A 25,890-nucleotide genomic window follows, 5' to 3' on the forward strand; every position below is an offset into this window, starting at 1 on the left:
CCCGCCCACTCATATTGACATGGCTAATTAATTTTGTTACATAACAGCTCAAGGGACCTTTTGTTCCATTATCCCGGGCCTCCTAGCTATGGCAGTAAACAAGCAGTCCAGAAGAGCAGAGAGCCTGTCCATCACCATCTCAAATTCAGCAAAGAAGTACTCTGACTTCAGCCACACAGAACCACAAGTACAGCCAAACTTCTCTCTCTCTATTCCTATCGAGTTGCTGCATCATTGGTACATGAACAAGAAGGCAGAAGAGACATTCATTAGCTTAGTTAATAGCATGGTAACAATAGTTAAACTAGCACAAAGCGATCGTCTGGAGAAAAGGCTTGCAGAACAAGCTAGCAAGGTAGCAAGAAGGATACGGGGGCTAAAAGGAAGAAGGAGGTATGCCGTACTTGCTGGAGAATACAACCTCTTCGTGCTTGATGGAGAAGCAGAATCGTATTCTGAAATTGAGCAGCAACTATCCACTGAATCTCCACAGCCAACAACAATCCCCGAAACAAGTAGACCTACCACAGCACACATCAACAAAGGCAAAAAAGTTCACGAGGTATCACCACGACAGGTAAAACGAAAGCTAGCACACTGTAAGAGCTCTGCAGAGCAAGCGCTTTGGTTTTGTGAATCATTCGGTCTTCAGCCAGAATCTTTAGAGCTACGCAAACAGACAGGATCTCCCATCAAATTCAATTTTTTATCTAGCCCATCTCACAAGCCACAACATCAAACGCCAGCTCTTTCACCAAACGATTCTGCGAGGGTACAGCAAGCTCTTTATGTACTTGACAGGTTTGCTGTGAGTGACGAAGCTTATCATGAATTGAGCGTCGCATCTGATTTACCACCACTGTACCGAATCAAGGATGCTCGCCTCTCAATTAACAACTCTCTCGACATCCGACATCTCGAAGGTCCTTATCCTGGTGCTTATAGACCACCGAAAGCTGCAATCCAGGAAGAGCTAGCTAAGATCGTAAGTAAAGAAGAAATTATACATTATTATTATGGATTATTATTTTAGGTTCATTCAGGGAAAGCTATCACCCAACCAGTAAAAGTAAAACTCAGTGGTGACGGAGCCAGATTCACAAGATCATCCAATATCATACTTCTCTCATTTGCATTTCCAGAAATTCAAGACAATGTTTTATCAGGCATGGGTAAGCTTAACAATAAAAATATTAAACGAGAAAGTGGTGAAAATATTTTTATATTGACATTCATACAGGCAATCATACTTTTGCTGGCCTAAAAGCCGAAGAGTCGTATGAAACAATTAGTTCAGGACTATCTGAGGTATTGAAGGAGTTGAACGACATCATTTCACACCCACTACTCACTGTTGATGAAACAGAGTACCGCCTTGAGTTTTTCCTGGGTAGTGATTACAAGGTGAGAATGTATAGTTAATTACTGACTATAAAAATTGCATTATTAGTTTCTTTTACTGAGTATGGGCCTCAACAAAGCAACCTCTATGTACGCTTGTGTCTGGTGTACCATCAAGAAGGATGAAAGGTATATCTATAATTATTATATGCTTAAACCTAGCTTCCCCATTTGCCGCTATAGGTGGGATATGTCAAAGGATAGGGCTGACTACACCGTAACAAATGCAAGAACATTGAGTTCCCTACAAGCAAAAGGCGCACTTCCCAGCAGTAAACCAGCAAGTGTACGACTAGGATCAATTACAACACCACTACTGAACATAGAGCCAGACCATATAATACCCGATGAGCTACACCTACTCCTACGTATAGCTGACGTTTTAACAAGAAATCTCATTCTAGAGATAGTGGCATCTGCTAAACAAGACAGACAAGGAAACGCACATATACTCACTCACCTACAAACACTACAGACGATCGTTAAAGACTGTGGTATCACGTTCAGGGTATGGGAAGCAAGGGGTCCAGATGGCAAAGCTTCTGGACATTACGAATGGACATCACTGCAGGGGAACGACACCAAGAAGTTTCTGGAACGTCTCCCAGTGAGGTTTGCTGACCTACTGAAGGAAGAAATTCAAGCTAAAATGGCCCAACTTTGGACAGTGAGTACTAATTAAATTTCCCTTCGCATTTTACAAACATAATTATTTATATGGTCTGGCTCTATAGGAATTTCTCTCTTTGTATAAGATGGTTTCTAGCTGGACTCCACCTCCCAGTGAAGTGGTTGAGCAAAAGGTATAGTGTTAGTTTACTAGTAGGGAGAACCATTGTATCTAATTTACTATAATCTATCATGATAGGCGAAAGACTGGATAAGGCTTTTCTTGAGCTTGAAGCACAAGTGTCAAGGGTTTCAGGAAAAGAATATTACGCCCTATATGCACACACTGGTCTTTCACTTCCCTTACTTTATTTCAAAATACGGAAATGTCAAGATGTTTAGTGGACAAGGTGAGTTCGAGTGTAAAGAGATAACATTTTAATCACCTTTTTCTCTAGGGGTGGAGAAAAATAATGATGACGCCAAGAGACACTACTTCTCCAGTAATCTGCATGACCCAGTGGGGGAGGTTCTGAAAGCTGAAGCGAGAATAGACGAGACATCACAATTTAAGCGAAAGAAACGAAAGTACATACGAAAAACTCCATTAGATTTAGTAGACATGAACAAACAGCCACGACTTGACTCTGAATCATGATTAATTCTACCCAACATAATAATATAGTATACTATATATCCTGATAGATTGTACACATTTACTATCTTCAAGTAAATGACTGCTAGCCTATACTTACTTGCAGCCATATACACTCACTTTACATTGCTGGTACATTGCGATTAATGGGGAATTCCCCAAATTAGTGGCTCTACGCAGCTCTTGGGTATGTGTAGATAATGCGATACGTCATTGATAATTGTGGATTTTTTGACAAAACTGGACACATTTTGGAACCGCTTAGTCCACTTTATATCGAGCAGCAGCCGCTTTAAGCAGCAGAGTAGGCCGTATATTTTTGCTGGCAATCGGCAAAAATGAAAATATATGTGTAAGAATGCCGCAAATCAAACACAAAAATACAAAATAATCAAATTTTACAATACAATACACGAGACAAGCGCTGAAACATTGATCAACAAAAGCAGTTAGGGAACTTATACAAGCTGGCTGGCTAGCTTCTTGTGGGATTCCAAGGTTAGCTAAGGTGTATTTCTTCTTCTTTGTATCGGCAAATCAACTGAAAGTAGCTCCCTACAAGGGAAAAAGGGAAGCATAGCCTTTGGTCTCATAAGAACACATATAAAATCATACCGTAATATACAGAAAATTACTAACTGATTTACTGACATATTTTAATTGGTGTCCAGTCATTGCTGGCAATGGCATGTATTATGAATTGCTGTACAAACTCTAGTCACTTTATAACAGCACATCATACGATTATGTTGAGTATGATACATAATTAAACGTTGATAGACTATAGCTTCATTGCTTTCATGTCTGACTCACGTATACTGACAGGTGAAGGCAGTATGGGCAGCCCTCCCCCCCAATAGACTGCGACTCAAACCAAATTAAATTTTACACGCATTAAATCTTTTACTAGAGTATAATTACGTATAATATTTTATACGCAGGCGCCTCGTGGGAAGCTCTTTATGTTGTTACAGTATCTAAATGAAAGAGGTATTATTAATACATCATGTATACAAGAGAAAATAACTGCATGGCCGATTAAGTAGCATAGCCATGTTCTAACTGATTTAGATCCCAAAAGTGGCAAAACCTATTGGCTATTACAAATGCACTATAATTAAAGCTAGCAACAGTCAACCTAATAATAAACAGTCGACGTACATCATTTCTTCTAATATCTGAAGTTGGCATCTCTGTGTCTCTACTAAATCTGTGGTCTCTATATCAAATCAACCCTGTTCTACCTCAGTTTAGTGGGTAGTCCTAGCTCCACCCACAAAACGGAAACATCCAGCGCTCCTCCCCCAGCTTGGCAGCAAACAAGCCCATGCAGCACACTTCCCAAGAAACAAGCGGCTTGTACTACTCTCATAAAGACATCTAAGCTAGAATTTGCAGCAAATAAGCCCAGCAAACAAACGGCTCCTATACTACTCTCAAATAAAGCGAAAGGAAAAAGCCAAAGCTAGAATCCGGGCCCAGCACTTCCTACATCCATATCCAGCTCCTCCCCCATGCAGCCTTGCAGCAAAAAAGCACAGCACACTGCCCAAGAAAGGAGCGGCTCCTACCACTCTCGAACAAAGCCAATAGAAGAAACTATATAGAGCTTCCGAGTCTCTTCTATTTTAGTTCTGTTAGTATGTTACTAGACAAAGCATCTATATAGCTACAGTATAATTATGTTATTACATGTGTGTATTCTTGTAAATGACAATACACAAGTATAGGATATATATATATATATATATACCACATTTAAGAGGAGGATATGTACCCGTATATCCTTCACTACAGTGGTTACTCCGAGGCGGTAGCTGGCATATCTGACTTATACCACCTGACCGCAGCACTATAGAAGGACCTCCCCCTAGCAACAATTCAGTCCACGATGCAGACTGCAAAAAAAAACAAGACTATACCGGATTTGTAGCCGTCAAAGAGCTAGTTGATATGAGCAACATGTCGATTCCTACAGATGCTCATGAGCTTCCTTGGTCCAAGCGTTGACCATTCAACGTCTCTTACTGGAGTTGCAAGCTCTTCTTGGATAAAATGTATCTAAATCACGCCCATGGACCCATGGAAGCTTAGCCATAATTATTGTTGGAGAGAAGCTTCTGCCGTCGCTTTGAGTCTTAGTACCGTCAAGCATGGCTCTTTTCTCTTTGCTTACTTTCTTGAAAAGGTTGAAAACTAAAAAAACAACTTGAAAGCTATGCATGCCTGGGGCTGTATAATATTTTTCTATAGTATTCTACAGCTGTTGACCAATGAGATCAATTAGTGGTGACGTAAGTGTGGTATAATGTAATGTTGTAGTTTGTAGCCCAGAGCAATCTATATAGTCATAGTTCCTTGCTAAATACTACAGTTGACTTGTCCTGTTGGAAGTGTGGTGTAACGTTTGTTGTGAGCTTATACATATACTTCTACTTTCTCTTTTATATCATCTGTAGGAACATAGATACATGATCCAAGTTACAGAAGTCGACTCAGTTGACCTGTGATGTGTATAGTGCTAGATCTAGTAATCAGATCCACGTTTGTTGTGAGCTTATTTGTATTAAATTCCTACGGTCTCTTTTATATCATCTGTATAATGCATTGATAAGTAAATAGATCTAGCTATAATTATACTGTCAACTCTAATTAATACCCTTTTACAAACCCCTACCCTATCCCAGGAGGGGGGTGGGTGGGGATTTGCATTGATACTTATACAATAATTTATGTAATACACCATTATAATTATAAAGGCACATCGATCGGGTTGACAAGCTTAGCTACAATGAGCACTCACGTCTAGCTATATTTACTCGTACAATAATTATGATAATGTAACACTACATAATTTGGTATTATGGACAAGACATCCAAACTATCATAAGCAATTCTTTGACACCAAAAACAAGTGTAAGTTAATGAAAATTGAGAATAGATTTCACATACCAGACTCTAGATTTATAGATCTAGTGGCTTGTCTTTTCTGTCTGGCTTTACTGAAGCTGCCAGCAAAGGTGCTTGTAATTGAAGCCTCAGCAGTGGGTGCTCTACAGACTGGACAGTCAGGACAGTTGCCATCTTGTACTGACTCTTGTATCAGTCCACACAGAATTGCAACACATGCAATAAGCTTAATATACATAACAGCTATAGATTGGCAATTGCAACTCCTAGCTAGGTCTACTGAAAAAATTAATGTTACAGATAATAATACTACTCACTTAAACAAACAGGAAGACGTAATTAATTATATAGATGTATCAATTAATTACCTCATGTGGGTGAGAATTGTTTCCTAACTTCTTCAAATACCATGGTCATTTCTTTTAAAAACATGACCTGGCCTTATGACTTTCAATGACAACAGACAAGTTCTAGGGTTATACAAGTATAACAATATTTTATTCAGTTATACATGCAAGCAGCAACTAAAAGCATAACTAACTCAAGGTGACATGATAATTATTTTCACAAGCATTAATTATATTTTTGCGAATGAGAGTAAAATCGCAAAAATGTGTACTCGCAGATAACTGTAAATTGCAATGAATCTCAACCACTGGGAGTGATTAAAAACCTCGTAAATCCGGACAAAAATTAATGCAAACTGAAAAAGAGGAGGGGCTGTCAGTATAATTATAGAATAGACTACTGCGCATGCGCAATCCAAGACTCACTGTATTGGAGAGAAAGTTGAGATAAAAGGCTATTCTAGCTAGCAGCTTCCCTTCTGGTCACAGTAATATCATAATACATGTATAAAAGTGTCTTCGTTAATGATATTCATAATCAATTAATAACATTCGTTAATCCGGAAATGTCATGTACTTCGGATGGGGTCTGGTCCGGCTCTATTCGGATTAGCGAGGTTCTACTGTAGTTGAATGTAATTTATTATTTGATTTAGATTACACCGACAGTGAGATTTTCCTTGCGATTCTTAATCAGCACACTCTCAACCCAGTGCTAGGAACGGTAGTAACGTGGTACTTGAGTGCACTAACAGGTATGCAATCACGTCAAAAGAATGGCTTCATGCATTGATAGTCCTGGAGTCATTATTTCGACTAATGGCATGTCGCTTTACAGCATAGGAAATGTGACAGCCTGCTCTTAATATCTATATGCACACACGTATGTTACAGAACGCAGCCTGGAAGAATTGAACCAATTGCTGCAACTATAAGTAAGCAGTATAATCATAGTTCCTTCACGGTCTAAATCACAATTCATAATTACAATAATAACGAGTGTTGCAAGCATGCGCTTGCTAATATATGCCTCTCGCCATGTTATGCTTTCGCTCAAGTGTTATAGTACTTTCTATAATGAATGTTACATTGAAGTTAGCTTATCTATAATTATATTAAACTTACTGAGAAGAAAAGACTACATGCATCTATTGTTGTTATCTATTGTTACAGTATTATGTGGCTTACCAGGACCTCAAGAATGAAGAAAATTGATTCTTCCAAGATCAGTTCAGTTACTATTGAGAAGAAAAGACTTGTGTACATGCATATTGTTGTTATATATGGTAGTGTTTTGGCTTACCAGGCTCAAGAAAAATATGACTCTGCCAGGAGAATCTGGATTCTGGATATTATTTTCTCACACGTGGGGAATGAGTGCGCATGTGCATTACATCCACAGTAAAGAGTGTGAGATCAATTTCACAAATGGCTACTAATGCTAGCTGTTTTAACAGATATTTTTTTACTCTTGTAGCTAACAAAAAGCTAGCGCTTTAGTGCAAGGCTAACTCATATGTTGAATAGAAAGTTTGTGCGAACAGATGATGCTATAAAAGATTCTGAAGAGACTGCAACAGCCTTCAAGTGAGTCAACCTAGCCATAACTCGAGAAAGAAACTTTAGTTTGCTAATCCACGAATCGAGAGCATGGCTAGAAGCCTATAGAAGCTGTTAGTTTTCGTCGTATTGCAACCGTTGAGCAGTTACAGCTTTAGTGCAGTCTATGCATGCAACAAGCAATGGACAAATTGGAAACTATAATTATATTGGATCCCACTGTGTTATACGTAATAAAAAAACATGTGGGAGCAACACGGAAGACGGTAAGCTGAAAACCCTGTTTAAGCTAGTTTTGTAGAAAAAAAGATGATGAATCACGAGTATTAGAGTTAGTATAACAATTTAATTGTCATTGCACACTTCACTGATGTGCAGATTTGATGGATACCATTGGCTGTAGGTCACATGATCAGCAATGTAACATATTCTGCCAGGGCAGTTGTTAGAAAATAAGCCATGACGTGCAATTACTGCATGGTCCAGATGTGCTATATTAATTGCACTGCTTCATTGTATAAAACCCCAGTGCTTGTGATGAATGATGTACGTGTACATCTACAGCACTTGACTTTCAGTTCAGTCAGGAGGTGATCTCCATAGCAGAAGAGATTGAAGCAGTAAGCGTCTGTTTGGAGATAGCTAGCAACCTGCCCAGAAATGTGGAAATAAGAGTTGTCTCACAAGATGGAAATGCCACTGGTATATATAACTATATAATCATGCAGTGTAGCCATGTTGTTCACTCCCCCTCTCTATATAAAGCCGAGGGACTACACTGCTGTCTACACCATGGTCGCGTTCCTCAGTGGAACTGCTCGTGATGGTCCAGGATCTCACATGTGCTTAGACATTAAGATATCTGATGATAGTATGGTTGAGATGAATGAGGTGTCCTGTTGACAGCACACTCTCTTGCTCCTAATGTCAACATCATCAATACTGCCACTGTTATTATCGTCAATAGTGATGGTATATAGGTGAAATACTGATGTGTGATCATTGCACAAATGTGGCGTTGGCTTGTTTCAATCCAATACAGACTCTGCCACTATTATCATGGTCCATAATAATAGTTATATATATCCTAACCGTTCGTTTACAGTTGAAAGTGGACCTATACAACTACACTTCATCTGTACGAGGGCCCACAACTGACAATGGTAGTGTAGAAGTTGAGTTACAGAATGGCTTCAGGTTCCTGGAACAACAGTATACTTACGTCATAGTAAGTTTTCCAAATTGTGTTACATAGATTCACCATAATATTAGGTGGGCAGCAATGGACATGTAACACTAAACGGATCCGCTACGTTTATTACTAACGTAGAATCGCTCCCTTTTTCTTCATCTCCATTTCTAGAGCCCCCTTCTTGTCAAATATCAATCCATCTATAGGGGAGGACTAGTATTCTACAGAGAGACCCAAGACGATCTGCTCTTCACACGAGCTACCAATGAAGTGAGGACTGCCTTCCCTAACCACCCCACCTTCACTCCTGTGTCCTTGTTCATTGCAACTTGGCTTCAAGTTCCACCCGTATCTGGTGATGGGGTTAGTTTAGTAACAAGTATGATCACCACAATTAATTATTCATTATTATACAGACGAATACTTTCCAAATCATTATGGCAACAGATGGTCAAGCTTCATTTGTCACCTTTATATACGATGACACACAATGGACAGACGATGGTTAGGATGGTTTTGCTCCACTGGCTGGAATCGATGGTAGTGATAATTATGGTTCGCTCTGTGGCTCTACCTGGGTCTTCGTCAAATGATAATTATCAGGAACCTCACAACCACTAGCAATGTGGAGGTGCCTGGTTTGTGGATTTACAGGGTGGATTCTTCAGACATCATTGCTCCTGCATGGAGGAACTCGCTAGCCACCATGTCATGCACACACACACACACACACACAAACACACACACAGTCAGCTTTACCGTGCAGCTACGCTTCGAGGCCGATAACTAGCAGCAACCACATGCACACACACACACAATGCATGACATTGGTGGGAGGAGACTTGTCTATCTTGACCATACCCATGTTTCAATCGTTATATGATGCATGCGATGTCCACTGAATGAATCTATACTCTTGGAAGCGTTTTAACGGAGAGTTCAAGTAGTGGAGCAAGCAAAATATTCGACATTTTCACTTAATTGTGATGTCACTGCAATAATGTGTTTACGTGACGATGTTTACCTCACTGTATATCAACAGCTATAGAGGCAAGTTGTTTCGCCGGTCAGTTTAGTTTACATTGAGTGTATATTATTATACCACGGTAAGTAAGCACTGTACGTACATGTATAGCTGTATATGGAAACAGTTTGGTTACTTAGCTAAAAACACTGTGGATTTTTGTCTAAACACAAGAATATTATGTAAACTACTGAACGTAGATCAGTAACACACTATAGCTACAAACATACGTATAGTTATGTAAGACAATGTGCATATGTCTTTTCATACAAAATTAATGTCACACATTCACAATTTCCCCACATCATTGCAGGTACAGAAACCATGTGTATCCAATGGTTACTACACTGGATACAACGACTAATTGTAATACTCATCTACGGAAGACCAATACAAGAAAATGGATGTCCCTACTGTCAGAACAGTTGCTATGTCACAATGTCTGGTGTGGTCCCGCTGAGGAGAAGGTGCCCCATACACCAAGACACACAAGACAGTTGAACAACGTCATGATCAACTCACAATAATCACTTATGACATTATTACGTGTATACATTATAATTATCCTGGTAATGGTCACCTAATTGAAATTGATGACTCGGCTAATTCATAACAGTTACACACCACACACAATGTTTTCCCTTGCCAATAGCTTAGAGCTACGTAGTGTATACCAATGTCACAGGGTCAATACGTACACTTAAACCATGTATTATTATTAATATAAATTATAGTGATGTGGACCAAGTACGTATATATGCAGTCTATTTAAATGATTAATCCAATGCACAGACATACCTCTTTTGTAGCCTAACATCATGTAAACGAGTAAAAATGGACGTCATGAATGTAAAAGAAATATCGGGTTAATTATTAAGCAAGTTCACGATTACTGATAATTATTATAGAGTCATCTGTTGAAGGATAGTTGGAGGTGATTCCGAAGGGGCGGCCTAAAAGGTGATTAGTATCAACCAGTGTGTGTGTGGGCACATCCCCATAACTATAACCATGCACCATAATAATTTTATAATCACATTCTTGGTACAGTACCGCGACTATGATTTAGTCTGACGAATCAGCAGCCCTTCTTTAGGTAAGACCGTCTGAACAGTACTCTTGTCTTGAGAAGGTTGATGACAAAACCTATGAGCAAATTCGTGACCTAACGCCCCTACGTATTTGTTAATTGTACACAAGCGCAGATATGCATCTCAACATCAACAACCTACTTCAATCTATTTGTGTTTTGCGTGTGGTGCTAACTCTGGTTATGCTTCGCAGCAGCTTCTATGTATGAAGCGTTTACCATGCATGTATGCGTAATGATATCCAAATTCGTTAAGCAATGTGCAGCCTCCAAGTTAACCACCTGACTGGACTTCTGCAATCTGATTGGTCAAGACGGAATTCTGGACATTATTGCAGTGATTCACAAGACTAATATAGTATTTGTATTAGTGTATATCGTCTTACTAGAATATTTTGCTGGTGACAAACCTTTGCGAATGAGCCAAATCAGAAGAAAAATTGACCCTTTGTTTTTGACTATTGCGTTCTGGTTTGTGTGTATTTACCCAGTTAGGTTTGCAGATTTTATTGTTGCGAATTGATCAACCCTCGCAAAGTTCACATAATTACGTTTGATATGTTAGTAACACAATAATTATTAGACAGGTTATAATGTAATTAACCTCCCATAAATGTATAATGTAGAAGTACATGCATGCATGCATCGATCAGTCTACTTCTACATTATACATTTATGGGAGGTTAATTTACAGTACACAATTTAATGAGCTTTCCATCTTGGAGCTCAATATCAGTTTACATATAATCACTAGGCTAGACTATTAACACACCATATTATAGTGGGTACATCAAAATTAGTTTTGGCCTGAAGAGTGTCCATATTTATACTGACGTTCTCCATAATTTTATATAGGGATGGTCCTTTATAGGAGGTTCCAATCTAAGTCTAAGCAACACTATAATAATGCTATGTCTGATGTATATTATAGCAGTAGACCATAATATATACATTGCCACGGGGTATTTACCACATTCTAACAGACTTCAGTGTGGTATCATAGTAACCATCAGTCCGCCCTAAGACCCCAAATGTAGTAAGACAGGTATAGTGCTATACCAGTTGCCTCATGAATATATCAGAGCTATCTAAGTTGTAAGAAGACAGTTTACCATACGATAAACACTTTAAATTATGAATATTTGGGTCAAACTAGCATGCATGAAGTTGTGTAAAATGATTGCGGAAAGTTTGAATTTTTGAGCAAGCTGTTCACCATCGATGTAGCAAGCTAAAAATTGATTGAACAATTAAGAAGGATCTGAATAACAATATATATTCAAGGTAAATGCCATACAAATGAATGGTGTTTGTAAAGCAGTTACACAAACTTTGACATAAATACACAACTTGGAAATAGCATAGAACACATAATAAATGACTTCAAGCCTTCTAGCTTGCTGCTAAGCATGCACATGCATCAGATGCACAAGTTGATAATTTAGGCAGTCACTGGTTCCTTTTACATCTGGAGATATACAGCCATGAGTTCCACCAAGCACAGAGACTATTCAGAATGAGCTATCTTAAATTGAATTTGTGCGCAAGATGTTCACACTATCTCAATCTAGTCCAAACTTGCTGAGTCAATACATTCCATATTAAACTAATTTGTCTCCTAGTAACAAGTTCTAGTTCAGTAAATGGCCTGTGTTATATGAGCTTTGGAAATTCAGAAAAAATCACCCTTCACTACAATCTGGCAGAGTTGTTGGGTGTCATCATTATGAATCTCATTATGTATTATGAAAACAATGTTTTTGTGATGTCATCCTTATGAAACCATTAAAATACTTGCGTAGTATGTATTTCCTGTCTTGTCTTACAAATACTGAAAAGTTGGGGGTCTTAGGGCAGACTGCATGCACTATAATACAAGCAGACACATCCAAATAAACATTATTATACTACAACACAGCTTCTCTTAAAGCTCATTTAGCGACAAATGTCAGATTTTTGACAGCTATAGTATAAGCTAGGAAGTATACACTGAGGCAGACCACTATATACAGGGGGGCAGAAATGAACGGTAAAGTTAACACACATACATAATGTTCCACTGATTAACAACAATATACTATATTATGTTTATATAGTACAATACATGCAGCAGTGAATTTGTGATAGATGTAGCAGTTTGAAATGTAGCAGTTGAAAGTAGCAGTTTGAACTCTAGAATTAATGTGTATACGTGTAGGTACTGTCGAGACAGTGAAGGTTGCTTGCTTTCTATTTACTGTGGTGGCAATTGTGATGATATTGGTTGTGCATGGTTGTAATTGTTTTCAAGAGGAAAGAAGTTAGCAAGCCAGTGCAAGCTCAGGATGAGAGTGGGGGAACTCAGATGGACGGCCTCAAATGTACATATAACGGTATACACACTGATTCTGAACAGTATATTCAAAGAACAGCCAAAAAGAAATAATTTAAAAAAGAAGAAAAAGCGGAAAAACAAAGAGAGAGAAAAACACATAATAATATTATTATTATGACATGATTCATGTATAATGAAGGAAGCTACAGGGGCGTAGCCAGACTTTTGAGACAGGGGTTTCTGCAGAAAAATCAGCGGCGCGATAGCGCCGCGAAATTTCTGAGGCCACGCCCACTTCCAGTACCACACCCTCTTGATTGGGGCACACCTACTGTTATTGACTATATATTGTTCATGACTTTTTTACATGTTTGTGAGAAGCTAGCTAGCTATAGACGTAACATACTAGGCATGCAGGTGCCAATTGTGTATTGCTAGTCTAGCTGAGCAACAATTAAATGTCATTTACCTGAGAGGTTTCATGTGGCTGAGATTGTTCTAAACTTGTACTTGTACACTTCCTGAATAAAGTTGTACTTAGAGCTGAGTCTGAGAATACTGGAGCATTCAGGATTGATACTAGATCTAGAACTTAAGTCTTGGTCTTCTTTGTTTGAGGTAGCTAGCTAGCTGAGACTAACTAGCTGAGACAAAGCCAAAGTGAAACGCTTCACGGTGCTCTGATTATTGATTTGCAGCCACGTGTGAAAAGATGGGCAGGGCTGCATGATTTCAATTATAGGGAGCCCTGCCCAATTTTCTCAGCAGCTCCTGGGGGGGTTTCTGGGCAACCAGGAAACAATGGTAGCTACGCCCCTGAGCTAGATACATGGTGCATGTATGAATAATGGTGTCAGTTTGAACAGTGAATTGTTATATAAAGGCCTGCATGTGCATGCTTGCTAAATTAAGCTCATGCTTAGTATAGTACATATCGTATTCTATATACCGAGATTACGCTCACCCTAATTACATGCTACACAGCAGCTACAGGTGGGATGAGCTTAATTTCGAAACGGTATTTTGTCTCGAAATCAACCACCCATGTGTTTGCCTCAAAATTACGCCCACTCATTAAGAAACTATTTCTTTTCTGTCTGTGTCTGAGGCCTGCATGCCAGCTATATAAGCTCCTGAAATACAATACATCATGCAGTTTAATTATACATCATAGGTAAAGTGGCTAGGTATCACACGAAGGTATACTAGTCAAGAAACTTTTATACGAGTGTTAAATTTACATTATTACAGTGAAACATCCATTCTTTTATTATTATGACTTTACAGCCGGTATAACGATATGTAATGTTTGTGAGAAAGGCTGGCTGACAGACTGTGCTGCATGGTGCAACACAGTTGACATTTAACTATAATTACATGTTGAGCTATGAACATCTGTTGCACGGGCACATTAAGTGATAAGTATATACATGGGTTGTCAGAGTCAACGTTTTGTTTAAAGTGCTCCCAGAAATATTATAGTGATAGACATTATTCTTGATTAGAGTTAGTGGAGCGCTGGTGTCCGTGGTAGGCATCGAGTTCCACAATACGATTGAGGTTTGTTGTTACAACTGAAGCGGGTGCGACCATGCAGTAACAACATTTTTACGTGGTCTCTTATGTTAAAATTGTCTGATACTTCCTTCAATGACTTGACTAGAAACATTACAATTGTCTTGAATTTCAAACCAGTACATTAGTGGTAGTAGATTAAATTTGGACAGCCTCGATCTGTACGAGCTTGAATAACAATTTAAATTTTAACAATTTTTAATTACTCCCAAAGAGCAACCATGCACACGCCATATGACAGCCAAGAGCTCAGGTCTGGATTGAAAGTACAACGTAAATCAACTTCTCAGGAACGGCCACCTCTCTACTCCGTACAATGGCAGCTTTCTAAGTCCCCAATCGCAATGAGCTATATTATAATAACCTCCCAGAACTGACATCCACACCCAGAATTAGCAGAAAATTATTACTACGATAGTGACAATCGTGAAAACTTAAGTCTCTCTACAGCCTTTTCAAAGCTTTGTATAGCTAGAGTAAGAAAAGGTCCAAGGTTCATTTGATGCATACATGACTCGTCTGTGGTTGTCAATCAAAACCTATCAACAAAAAATCATAATTGCATCCAAGCAAACACATGCACACAACAATAGCACACACAGTGTTCACTTGATGGCCATAACCACTTGACCATCGATCATCTTCATGTACTTCTCGAGGTTATAGGGGCCACTGTACTCCGGGTCAGCCTTGTAGGGGACCAGCTCAACACGAGAGAAACCAGCTGACTTTAGAGCCATGACAACCGCTTCATAATCCCATACACATACTTCGAATTTGAAACCTTTAATTGTTGACGCCATTTTCCTCGGCACACGTACATCACCGCTCCATTCATCAAGACGAATCACTCGTTGGTCAAATGTTTCAAGCTTTTCTTTAATTAGATGCGTGCTCTCTCTACCCAATGAGCAAGATATCGAACAAAATTCTCCACCGGATTTCAAGTTCATATAAACACAATTAGCAATACCGAGAAGTTCATCAAAATGCTCAGCAAAACAGAACAAATGCGCAGCCACGCAAACGTCAGCTTGAAAAATCTCCCTAGGAACCTTGGCATCATGACAGACGTACTCAATTCGTCCATCTTGTACACCTGCCTCCACGTCCGACTGTCTTGAGAGGTCCAGCTGTTTCTGAACAATGTCTACTCCCACCACTTTGCTGGCTCCGTACTCTGAAATAAACCTCCTAGCTTTAATCCCCAGCCCACACGGTAGATCCAGTACAGTCTTGTCCCTCAGATTAGGCAAACAAGCGTATAAATTGAAGTATTTGGCAGCAACTGCAGGAATATTACGATCCGATATAACAGATGTATAAGTGTCCAACTTGTCATCAGAATGGTAGTCTTCCAACATTGCTTCAGCAGCCATTACTTGCTAGCTAGAATGTCTCTAGCTATAGACAACAACAAAGGAGCATGCTATCAACTTGTCAATATTGATCAATGTTGATATTGGATTGTGTGGTAGATTGGAGTGTCATGAATGCGATTATCCTTTGCTGAGCTGTACCCTACATTTAACAGGCTGAAGGACACTATAGATCTATAACCTTTTTGGCTAACTATAGAGCTAGCAACATCATTCAACATCGTTACATTATTATTTTGTATTTTCAAGTTGATGAATTCGCAACAAAAAAATCTAAAAACAAAAATACGATCCTTGCCAGAGCGCAAAAAATTGTTCAGCTGATTTGGCTCAGTCACAAAGGTAAAATATTCCATGGTATCTACAATCAAACGTAGCAGTACAAGGGGAAAGTACCCATCCTACAATGCAATGTAGTGAACAGGAAAACTACAACTGAGCCCAACAATACAATAGGAGATAAACCACAAGAGCTTACCCTGTTAACTTTGTTGTTCTTTGCGTATATCCTCTTTAATACCAGCCACGATAATATGATTGTACAGCGTCTGTGGTGGATAATAATGAGAAACACAATCATGCATTTGGTTTGTAAGTGTGTGACTTAGCAAACGAGGAGATTTTGTGGCAACTAAAACCATTCCTCCCCAAATGCACAAATGCATCAACATGATATGGTAATGATAACGAGTGCTGCAAGCTACGCTGTGCTAATGCTTCTCGCCATTTTGCTTTCGTTTAAAAACTATTAAGAGTTATGGAAGAGGTAATTATAATTATATAAGTTATTGTTGACAGAATTGAATTCCACACAGTCATTATAGGAGAGGAGCTTAATTAATGGATGCCTCAGTGGAGGTGCCAAAATAAACTATAGCTTTTTATACACACATTATTATTTTTGTTTTTTTAGAATCCAGGGAAATTCAAATAGTGGGTAATGATCGACTATGATTGTTATTAAAAACGATCGATGCCAAAAGTAATGGCTGCATCAGCGGAGCCTTGCAGCTCTCTTCTCACTCTTCCAGCTACCATTGCCAGGGTTTCATCTAGTGGGGGTCCCCCCCAAAAGAGAGGCGAAAATAGGAGGGGAGAGAGAGGGAGGGGGGGGGGGGAGAGAGAGAGGGGGAGAGAAAGGGGTACTATACACAACATTATCTAGACACGATCTTTTGCTATACATGTAGCTTTGCTAGAGGATGATAGGTCATCACCTACGTCTTATCACCATTGCTTTTGTATATAATTAGTACATGTGGTTTCTACAGTGTTTTATAGATAACGGTCCACAATTTCAAACCAGTTACATGGAGTTGCCTGTCAATGCACATTGCCAGGAGTACATCGCTAGTAGGCACCAACAACAAACAATATAGGGGGTGTTGTGACCGGGAGTGGGCGTGGCCTCACATTTTTCGCCCTCACGCGCGCGTTTTTTTTTCAAACTTCCCCCCAAACTTAAAATCCTGGATGAAACCCTGATAGCGTTCTATAGTGCAGAGCAGCTACTAAGTAGAGTAGCAACACTCTATTGAAAAGTTTTTCTAGCACTAAAATACGATGATGCATCTCATATAATTATAACACATGTGTTTTGCTGTGCAAACACACCAAGCTCATATATGTGCCAACTGTCCCGAATTGACCGGGACTGTTCCAGATTTAGCACGCCTTGTCCCGAACGGAACCTGCTATTCACCTCAGATATACAAACATGCGCAGTGAGCTAGTGAAGCCACCATGATTGAGAGCTGAGCTGTGATGCTACTGGGACGTCCCCGCAACAATTAATATCTTCTTCCATGTATATAGGAAAACATGGAAGAAGATATGAAAATCGGATTAAATCATTGTGAATTCGTTTGGCACAATGGCAGCTCCCGTGTTTTGTCCCTGAAAGTTGGCTGGGGAAGTTGGCACCTATGGCTATGCAAGCTACTGATGGCTACCTCATCCTTGTAGAGATCACCATCTATCTTGATGAGGTTCTGCAGCCGGGGCAGGTTGGTAGGCAGTGTCCATTGCTTGTAGATTAACTGTTGTGAGCCAAGTGCGCATGCGTGTAGTAAAAAGGGTGGGGCTGCTTGCAAGAAAATCACTCAGAAAGTAAGGAGTTATCCAACTCTGTTGAGGCCTCCCATAGGAGGGAGCTTAAAGCTACATGTTAAACTGCTATATAAGTCAGCAACAGGCTAGTCCAGGAAGAACTGTCTGCTTTAGAGAAGATCATGTGGGTGAACGCACTCCCGATACATCATTCTACAAATCAGTACAATTTCACAATATTTACCAAAAATACAACAAAACGGTGCAAATTATATACTTGTTCGTTTCAATTTAAAAGTTTTATAAACAGAAGTTTCGTGTGAAGATCGTCTGTGCAGTATTTTAGCATATCCAGTGGGGTCTCGATAGTCACTGTAACCTTCATGGTTGTGCTTTGGCGGGTCACTGTTGAAATGATCAGTAACTTGTATTTCATTTCTCAGTCCATAAGCGAAATTGGTTTCCGTGGCTACTTGTTCAGCTTGTAACTGATCTTCAGCACTTATCCTGTATGCAGCATTTTCTTCCATAGCAACATCCTCAGCAACGGTCTCAGCAAGTTTTTTTTGTTCTTTGGCCGAGTGGACGTGATCATACTCTACAAAATAGAGCACACCCTAACTTAGAGTGAACTATCAATTGCATGCTTACTGTGTTCATCCTCAGTGATGGGGACTAGCTCCATGTTCAGTTCCACGTAGCCCACTATGGTGCTCAGAACTTTCTCCAACTCGGCTGCTAGCTCATCGAAGGATGGCCTCTCGTCAGAATCCTCGTACCAACAGCTGGTCATCAGCGAGAACCTGTAACGAAGAATTCAACATGATTATATAGACAGAAAATGTTTACAGTATAGTTAAACACAACATTACAATCGAAAAGTTGCCACGACATGTTTAAATATTAATGTCGAAAATTTCCTACATCTCTGTGGAGCAGGAAATATTTTGGGGAGGTTCTAGCTTCGATTCCAGGCCGAGTTTTCGCTTTTATAACAGTTAGGCGAACAACTAGGCCTGGTACTAGTTGTCTGCGCATGCGTCAGTCGTTCGTCAGATTCTGACGAATGGATATTCTCGTTCACTCCCCTTCTCTCGGGAGAAAGGGACTGGCAAGCTGCCGTGTTGAGGGTTGTCCCAGTGCGTGAGGAATGTCACGCTGCCACAAGAATGTATACGTCACAAATACCGTATAGCGCGAAATTTTCGAGGCACTTATATTTCGTGGATTAGCCTCTAAAAGCTATTTCGTTGCACAATGTTCGTGGAATGACTGCTTACCGGAAGCCACGCCTTTAAATCTATGCATGCTATAGCAGGTAATTCAATTTTCGTGGACTTAATTTTCGTGTAGGATTCTAACCCACGAAATCCGCGAAAATTAAGCCCCTCGAAAATTTCGCGCTATACGGTACTCATGTGCCACCGCCCACACGCTGACTATTACTGCACAAAATATTACCGGCCTCCAGTATAAGTACATTCACTGGCGGTCTGTTATCGAGGCTGAACTAATATCACCCACGCATTACGCATTTTGTGGTTTGTTCTAATTGCATTCCAACAGGACAACTCTCAACACAGCAACTTGCCAGTCCTTGTGGTTTATTAGACTCCTCCCACACTGTGGGAGCGGCCTTCGATGTGGACGAGCCTGTGCTTTTTTTCCTCTGCTGTGCTGTACTGTACCCCACTCCCCCCCAGCACTTAATGATATTTATAACACTATTGTGTGGTCGGAGCGCTCCCATAATGGTATTCATAGTTGGTTTGTGGTTAATTAGGCTCCTCCCACACTGCTTTGAAGTGGACGAGCCTTTTCCTCTGCTGTACTGTACTGTACCCCCTCCCCAGCACTTAATGATATTCATAGCGCTGTTATGTGGTCGGAGCGCTCCCATAATGGTATTCATAGTTGTCATGTGGTTAATTAGGCTCCTCCCACACTGCTTTGTTGTGGACAAGCTTTTTCCTCTGCTGTACTGTACCCCCCCAGCACTTAATGATATTCATAGCACTATTATGTGTTCGTAGCGCTCCTATAATGATATTCATAGTCCCTGTGGTGTATTAGGCTCCTCCCGTTTCGTGCTTGTGTGTGTGTGTGTGTGTGTGTGTGTGTGTGAGTGACGACGAGGACACAGAAGACAGAGGAGGAGGAGGAGGAGGAGACAAGCTGGTGGATGGTATGGCTCCAACTCCGGAACAAAGGAAGCTGGCAAGGCAGGATGGATTACGAAAAGCTAAGTCCACTGGGAAATATCCCGAGTTCAAGGGTGTAGTTGGTGCTGCAGATAAAGTTAACCCCTCTAACACTATAGACTTTGTGAAACTATTGTGGCCAGATAGCTTGTGTGAGCACATAGCCGAGCAAACAAACCTGTATGCCACACAGTGTGGTGCTAAAAGTTGGAAGGGTACACATAGAGACGAGATTTGGGTATTTATTGGCATAATACTGGAGATGGGTATTCATAGGCTCCCCGAGTATACTGACTACTGGTACACAAATCGGCTCTTAGGAGTACAGGCTGTTAAAGACACCATGCCTTTCAATAGATTTAAATCCTTGCGGCGCTATCTCCATTGTGACGACAATACGTGCATAGTTGATAGCAGAAAGATAACAAGCAAGATACATACAGTTTTGGAAACGCTCAGTACAAACTACTTGGCCAAATATCATCCTAGCCAAGAGCTTTCCGTAGATGAAATGATGATTAAGTACAAGGGTAGAAAAGGGGGTAAAATTCATATGCCCAGAAAGCCTGTAAAGCTAGGTTTCAAGGTGTGGTGCTGCTCTTGTTCTTGTTGTGGGTATCTATGTACGTTTGATGTGTATAGTGGTAGGCTCACCGGTTCTTCCGGGAAAAAGGTGTCAGAGAACGGACTTCTGGTGAGGATAGTGAAGCAATTAGTTGAGCCTTTTCATACAATGAATCATGTGGTCTACATGGACAACTTTTATACATCTGGTCCGTTGATTGTATACTTACGTAAGCATGACGTATTCGTAGTGGGTACAATGAAAAAGTCAGCCGCTGGTTTTCCCTCAGGTGTGGTACCTCATAAAGGTGAGTATGTATCTAAGACTGTGGATGATATCTGTTACTTTGTGTTCAATGACCGTAAGGTGGTGTGTTTTGCTACTAATGTATTTCCTGAGACAATGCCAGACGCTGTGTTCAGATTGCAGGCAGATGGTACTCTATGCGCACAGAGTGTTCCCCCTTGTCTCCCTACCTATAACTTGTATATGGGAGGGGTTGACAATACAGGGCGTATGAGGAAGACGTATGGATATGATAGAAAGTGTCGCCGGTATTGGTTCAGGATCTTGTTTCATTTTGTGGATATTACTGTTAATAATGCGTATATTCTGTACAAGCACAATTGTGTGAGGGTAGGTGAAAAGCCTAAGTGTTTGAAAGGGTTTCGTTTGGAAGTGATTGGTAGTCTGTTGAGTATGTCACGTACATGTGCTAGAGGTGTGTCTGGTCTCAACCTTGGTAATCCTCCCTCGCAGGACATCCGTGTGAGTGTCAGCAGAGTGGGACTGAGCAGAGGTAGATGTCAAATATGTGTGCAAGACAGGATACCCAGCAAGGAGCAAAAGCACACAGCAATGGCTTGCCCCAACTGTACCATCAGGATCTGCCATGAACATGCTATTATATTGGACATCAATGTAGTAAACTAGACTAGGTGTGAACGTGCTAATAAATATTAATTGTGTACATGTCATTTTCAAGTGTTTTTTCTCTCATCCAGCTGCTTGTCTTTCAAGACTAGACCTGGTTTTCCAACACAGGATAACGCGTACGCGAGAGCAGAAGAGAAGGTAGCAGCCATTACACAACTTGGACTAGATTTCTTTTTTCAATGACATCATTATAAATGAAAGGATATCAATGTTTTACAAACTAATGCGGAATAAGAATACTGATAAATATACTGCAATTTACGATTACCCAGATTCTGGGTAATTCTGGCGCATGCGTAAACAGTGTATACCAGGCCGCCTTTCTCAGCGGCTTGGAATCGAGGCTAAGGTGTTATCAACGAAGGGGTACAAGGGTAGCTAAGAAACGGGGGCCTGAGGGTCCTGGTAACAGTAACAATGCTCCCATTGGTCAGGGAGAGTATAGGTATCTAAGGGAACGAGAGGTAACCAGTTGCCAGGCTTCACTCTCAAGCTGTTTACATAACTGTAAAGTGCATGGCCTCTCGGTTCTCGGAAATACTTCTCAAAGACTCTACTCCTCAGACTATGGATGGCAAGACCAGGGCTGTCTCGAATTGGAGGCACAAACGCTGTGGCAACAGTACTGTTGGAGGCTTGAGCAGCTCCACTACGGCAGCCCCTCCTCCAGTTTGCACGGGAGAAAGGCAGGCAGGTCTGGCCTGGGAACCCACTCTGACAAGGACTGGTGTAACTGCAGGCGGGTCCGACCTAGAGCTGGTCTATACAGTATAGTGACAGCAAGCAAGCATAAGCATGGTTGCAGAAAACGTACGGTTAGTTTGTAGCCAATGTAGCCAAGCATTCGTATATGGCTTTGTGGTAAGAGACAATAGCTAGCTAGGTTTCATGCAAACAGTTCGGCATTTGTGGCAAGAAATTGCATGGTTAGTTCCAAAGTTAGTGCATTATTATACTACAGGTGTGTATACTACAGGTGTGTGTGCAGAGGCAATAATTATACATGTGCATTATTATTATTAAGTGTTCAGTTCAACGTTGTATATAATTCAACGTGGTAAATTAATATTCGGCTGTGTTGGTTGATGAAGAAAGTTCAAACCACAGTTTAAGTGTAATGGCCCCTAGCGGGAACTCCTCAGTGTGGGGAAGGTGTGGGCCGGTCAGTGGCCAGTAAAGGAAACTCCAAGTGTACGGAAACCCCTCAGTGTGGGGAAGATGTGGGCCGGTTAGTGGCCAGTAAAGGAAACTCCCAAGTGTATGGAAACCCCTCAGTGTGGGGAAGGTGTGGGCCGGTCAGTGGCCAGTAAAGGAAACTCCAAGTGTTGTAGACAGAGTCCCCTCAGGGTGGGAAGGCGGGGGACGTTCAGTGGCCAGTGGAGGAAATGCTATAAGTGTACGGAAGGTGGGGGGTCAGTCAGAACATGTTACATTGAACCCAAGTCCCGCCGCGCCCCTAACCAATTTACTCTGGCCGCCCAGTCCCCAAAAAATAGCGATGGACCGAAAATGTAGAGGAGATCGAAAAAAAAAATAATGATAGGTACCATTGCCATGGTGAATAACCTATTGGACAACAGGCCAGTGATGGAACGTGGAAGAATAATAGTTAACCCGAACTTCACCGGTCTAGGCCTATATACTCATTGTAGTGGCAGTAGGTTTATGGTTTCCGCGTCGGAAACCCGTTGTTATGGAAGGTCCCTATAATTATTATAATTAGAGTGTCATTGTGGCACAGTCATGCAGGTCAGTCAGTATGATCACTGATGTGTTTCGTTGTGAGGGGGGGTACCCTCCGCTAGGATCAGGCAGTGTTGTGGCTGGAAAGGACACCCTAAATCACGGTGCCAGGTTATGGCGGCAGTTGGGGGGTCAGGTGTGACAGGCATGGGAATGATAGTTCCACTGGCCCTGCCAGTTGGAGCCAATCCCATAGAAAGTGGTCAAGCGGATCGTGAACTTATCGTTGGTGGGAGATGGGAGATCTCAGGCCCGAGGTATGAATGAAGGGGAGGAGAAAAGTTCTGAATGTGCTTGTGTTGCCCAAAAACCAAACAGTATAGACGTATCAGGCAATGCATGGGTCTTGTGTTTCGCCGGATGTTAGGGCGTTTCCACATCCGGTGCACATCCGGTGCCGTATAAGCCACCTGATCTGGCCGATGACACTGAGAATATCCCGGACAATCCACCAAAGGCCGACTGGAAATGGCGAGGGGGTGATACAAAGCCGGGGGTGGTGGCTTATCGTAGTGAAGGCCAGGGCCCACGAGTTTGGTATGGATAAGCCAGTGTGACAAATGCCATTTTGCTCACATATAGTTTGGCTCAGAATGTGCAAAGGGCGGATGAGATGGGTCAGGTCATGTCTGGTGGGTACCAAAAGGGCTCACCCAAACTGAGACAGATACTCGTGTTTGTAGATAACCTGGATAATAGTGTAATGAGTGTCAAGTGTAAAAAAAAAAAAAAAAAAAAATGTATACATGTACATGTACATGTATGCGGTGTGTGGTTATAGAATATCAACGACTGGGGTTGTCCGACCATTATATAAATGGCTATAACCGGGAGTTGTGACTCAGGTGAGACACATTTCCCACCCTTAATTATACTTAAATTATATTAGGCCTTGTCCGCCCTCGGGTGAGACCAGTAGGGAGTGGGGAACATTAAGTTGTATCTTCACTCACTACCCTAATAAGATGGCAGTTTTAACTATAGAAATGTACCTTTGTACGGGGATCTTAGCTGTTGGGAGAAGGTTGGGTTGAGTGGTTACAAGCAATAGTGACTCCATTGGTGTGGAATCATTGAAAATCAATGTTGGAGGATCACCCTGAGAACTTACCATGAGGGGGATCTAATAGTTTTGTATGTTTCAGATCAGGTGTGTGTCCCTTCGGCTAGACGATGCAGCATCCAGTTAGTATTTGGAAAAGGAAGTGCAGAGGATTGCCATTTTAAAGTGAGCAGATTAGGGGTTTTTCCCAAGTTAGGGAGGTTGATTGTTGATATCTCTCGGATGGCAAGAGTGTTAATGACGGAATCGACCCGGAGTTGTGTTTGTTAACGTATATGGCCAAGTGGATGACGTTGTGAAAAGATTGTTGGATTAGGCCAACCTAGCTACAGGTTTGGTCCGGTGGTACACCCAGTGGATCAAAGGTTGTGGGCCATGGAATGACATGAAAGAGTCTTTATGGACGCAGTATTGTTATTATTTTGGGGCTGAGATCGGCACCCAACACTGTGACCGAGTGTGGATGGTAAAGCGTCTGGGGGTTGCCACTGTCACTGGTAAAATAGTGTGTTAAATAGTGCTGGTGGCACCGCTTATTGAATATGTGTGGCACTATAATTATTGGGACGAATTTATTGTGTGTGGAGCAGATAACTGTGCAATCAGTGGCTTACAGCTGAAAGACATTTGCAGACCTAGCAAAAGAGAAGCAGAAAGTCCCATTTACATTTCTGGGGTTCAAAATTAACTCTGTAGAGGAGCAAGTTCGACTGCCGATGGCAAAAGTAGGGTGTTGTTGGAAGAGTGAATGCAATGTAAAAACCAAAAAAAAAAAACCAAAAAAAACCAAAAAACCAAAAAAACCGGAGTTGCTGTCAATCGTTGGGGAAGCTGCAGCACACAGCAACAGTAGAGTTTGGTCGGGATTGCTTGACCAAAGTGCCGGTGTCAACAAGTATAAACTAATTGAATGCTGGAGCTCATTCAGAGTTTTGTGTGGTTGGAACGGTATAAAAATGTTGGCTCTCTAAGCAAGTTGGTCCTCACAACAGTTCTAGCTGACGTCCGAGGCCTCAGGCTGCAGGGGTTGTGTGGCATTCTACGAGGACGAATGGTGTCAACTGGCATAGAGTATACTAAAGTAGAGGATAAAACATAACATGGCGATCAAGGAGTTCGTGTCAATTGTGGTGGCGGCGGTATTGGAGGGAAGGCACTGGGAAGAGCGATGGTAAATTGTCGATGAAATAACCAAGTGGTGGTAGCAGTCATCAAGAGTTGTGCGTGTAAAGACGCTTTTCTCATGCACCTATAATTATGGGCTTTAGTGGACAATT

General features: G+C 41.1%; 6 protein-coding genes across 25 annotated transcripts in view; 3 read left to right on the forward strand and 3 right to left on the reverse strand.

The window, feature by feature from the left end:
- LOC135334578 (uncharacterized) overlaps positions 1-5,909 on the reverse strand; it is a 58,916-nt gene extending 53,007 nt beyond the window's left edge. For 3 of the 11 annotated variants that reach the window (XR_010394334.1, XM_064529840.1, XM_064529817.1), the window contains exon 1: positions 5,618-5,909. Coding sequence is in view for 5 of the 11 variants with exons in the window: in XM_064529840.1 (XP_064385910.1) it covers positions 5,618-5,813 (196 nt within the window). In the remaining 6 variants the exon portion in view is untranslated. The other 8 variants (XM_064529825.1, XM_064529849.1, XR_010394336.1 and 5 more) reach the window with 7 other exon arrangements.
- LOC135336449 (uncharacterized) lies at positions 89-1,264 on the forward strand. Of its 2 annotated transcripts, none has more exons than XM_064532251.1 (2): positions 89-985; positions 1,034-1,264. In XM_064532251.1, the coding sequence occupies exons 1-2, from the start codon at positions 89-91 to the stop codon at positions 1,262-1,264; spliced, it is 1,128 nt and encodes a 375-aa protein (XP_064388321.1). The 2 variants fall into 2 exon arrangements, with proteins under 2 accessions (XP_064388321.1, XP_064388328.1); XM_064532258.1 differs by having other exon boundaries at positions 1,044-1,082.
- LOC135336462 (uncharacterized) lies at positions 1,271-2,683 on the forward strand. Of its 3 annotated transcripts, XM_064532276.1 has the most exons (6): positions 1,271-1,404; positions 1,451-1,530; positions 1,585-2,068; positions 2,136-2,204; positions 2,270-2,420; positions 2,469-2,683. In XM_064532276.1, exons 2-6 carry the CDS (start codon positions 1,466-1,468, stop codon positions 2,666-2,668), a joined length of 969 nt encoding a protein of 322 aa, XP_064388346.1. In that variant the 5' UTR covers positions 1,271-1,404; positions 1,451-1,465; the 3' UTR covers positions 2,669-2,683. The 3 variants fall into 3 exon arrangements, with proteins under 3 accessions (XP_064388346.1, XP_064388354.1, XP_064388338.1); XM_064532284.1 differs by lacking the exon at positions 1,451-1,530 and having other exon boundaries at positions 1,282-1,404; XM_064532268.1 differs by lacking the exon at positions 1,271-1,404 and having other exon boundaries at positions 1,451-2,068.
- A 988-nt stretch (positions 5,910-6,897) lies between the features above and the next one.
- LOC135336874 (ubiquitin carboxyl-terminal hydrolase CYLD-like) overlaps positions 6,898-25,890 on the forward strand; it is a 40,510-nt gene continuing 21,517 nt past the window's right edge. For both annotated transcript variants that reach the window (XM_064532746.1, XM_064532774.1), the window contains exon 1: positions 6,898-7,595. The gene's annotated coding sequence lies outside the window, so the exon portion shown is untranslated. The remainder of the gene's footprint in view (positions 7,596-25,890) is intronic.
- On the reverse strand, positions 15,187-16,126 carry LOC135336787 (uncharacterized). The gene has a single exon (XM_064532649.1). It carries the CDS (start codon positions 16,054-16,056, stop codon positions 15,283-15,285), a length of 774 nt encoding a protein of 257 aa, XP_064388719.1. The 5' UTR covers positions 16,057-16,126; the 3' UTR covers positions 15,187-15,282.
- LOC135335286 (receptor tyrosine-protein kinase erbB-4-like) overlaps positions 18,351-25,890 on the reverse strand; it is a 49,581-nt gene continuing 42,041 nt past the window's right edge. For all 6 annotated transcript variants that reach the window (XM_064530762.1, XM_064530787.1, XM_064530754.1 and 3 more), the window contains 2 exons: positions 18,757-18,908; positions 18,351-18,703 (listed from right to left, as the gene is read on the reverse strand). In XM_064530762.1, the coding sequence (XP_064386832.1) occupies positions 18,375-18,703; positions 18,757-18,908 (481 nt within the window). In that variant the 3' untranslated portion in view covers positions 18,351-18,374. The remainder of the gene's footprint in view (positions 18,704-18,756; positions 18,909-25,890) is intronic.

This window comes from Halichondria panicea, chromosome 1 (genome assembly GCF_963675165.1).
Source record: "Halichondria panicea chromosome 1, odHalPani1.1, whole genome shotgun sequence".
In the NCBI taxonomy this organism is placed as follows: Eukaryota; Metazoa; Porifera; class Demospongiae; order Suberitida; family Halichondriidae; genus Halichondria; species Halichondria panicea.

Coding starts and splice junctions, on each gene's coding strand:
- LOC135336449 (XM_064532251.1), top strand. CDS start 89: ATGGCAGTAAACAAGCAGTCCAGAAGAGCAGAGAGCCTGTCCATCACC. Junction 986..1,033: donor AGGAAGAGCTAGCTAAGATC/GTAAGTAAAGAA, acceptor TTATTATTTTAG/GTTCATTCAGGGAAAGCTAT.
- LOC135336462 (XM_064532268.1), top strand. CDS start 1,466: ATGGGCCTCAACAAAGCAACCTCTATGTACGCTTGTGTCTGGTGTACC. Junction 2,069..2,135: donor AAATGGCCCAACTTTGGACA/GTGAGTACTAAT, acceptor CTGGCTCTATAG/GAATTTCTCTCTTTGTATAA. Junction 2,205..2,269: donor GTGAAGTGGTTGAGCAAAAG/GTATAGTGTTAG, acceptor CTATCATGATAG/GCGAAAGACTGGATAAGGCT.
- LOC135336787 (XM_064532649.1), bottom strand. CDS start 16,056: ATGGCTGCTGAAGCAATGTTGGAAGACTACCATTCTGATGACAAGTTG.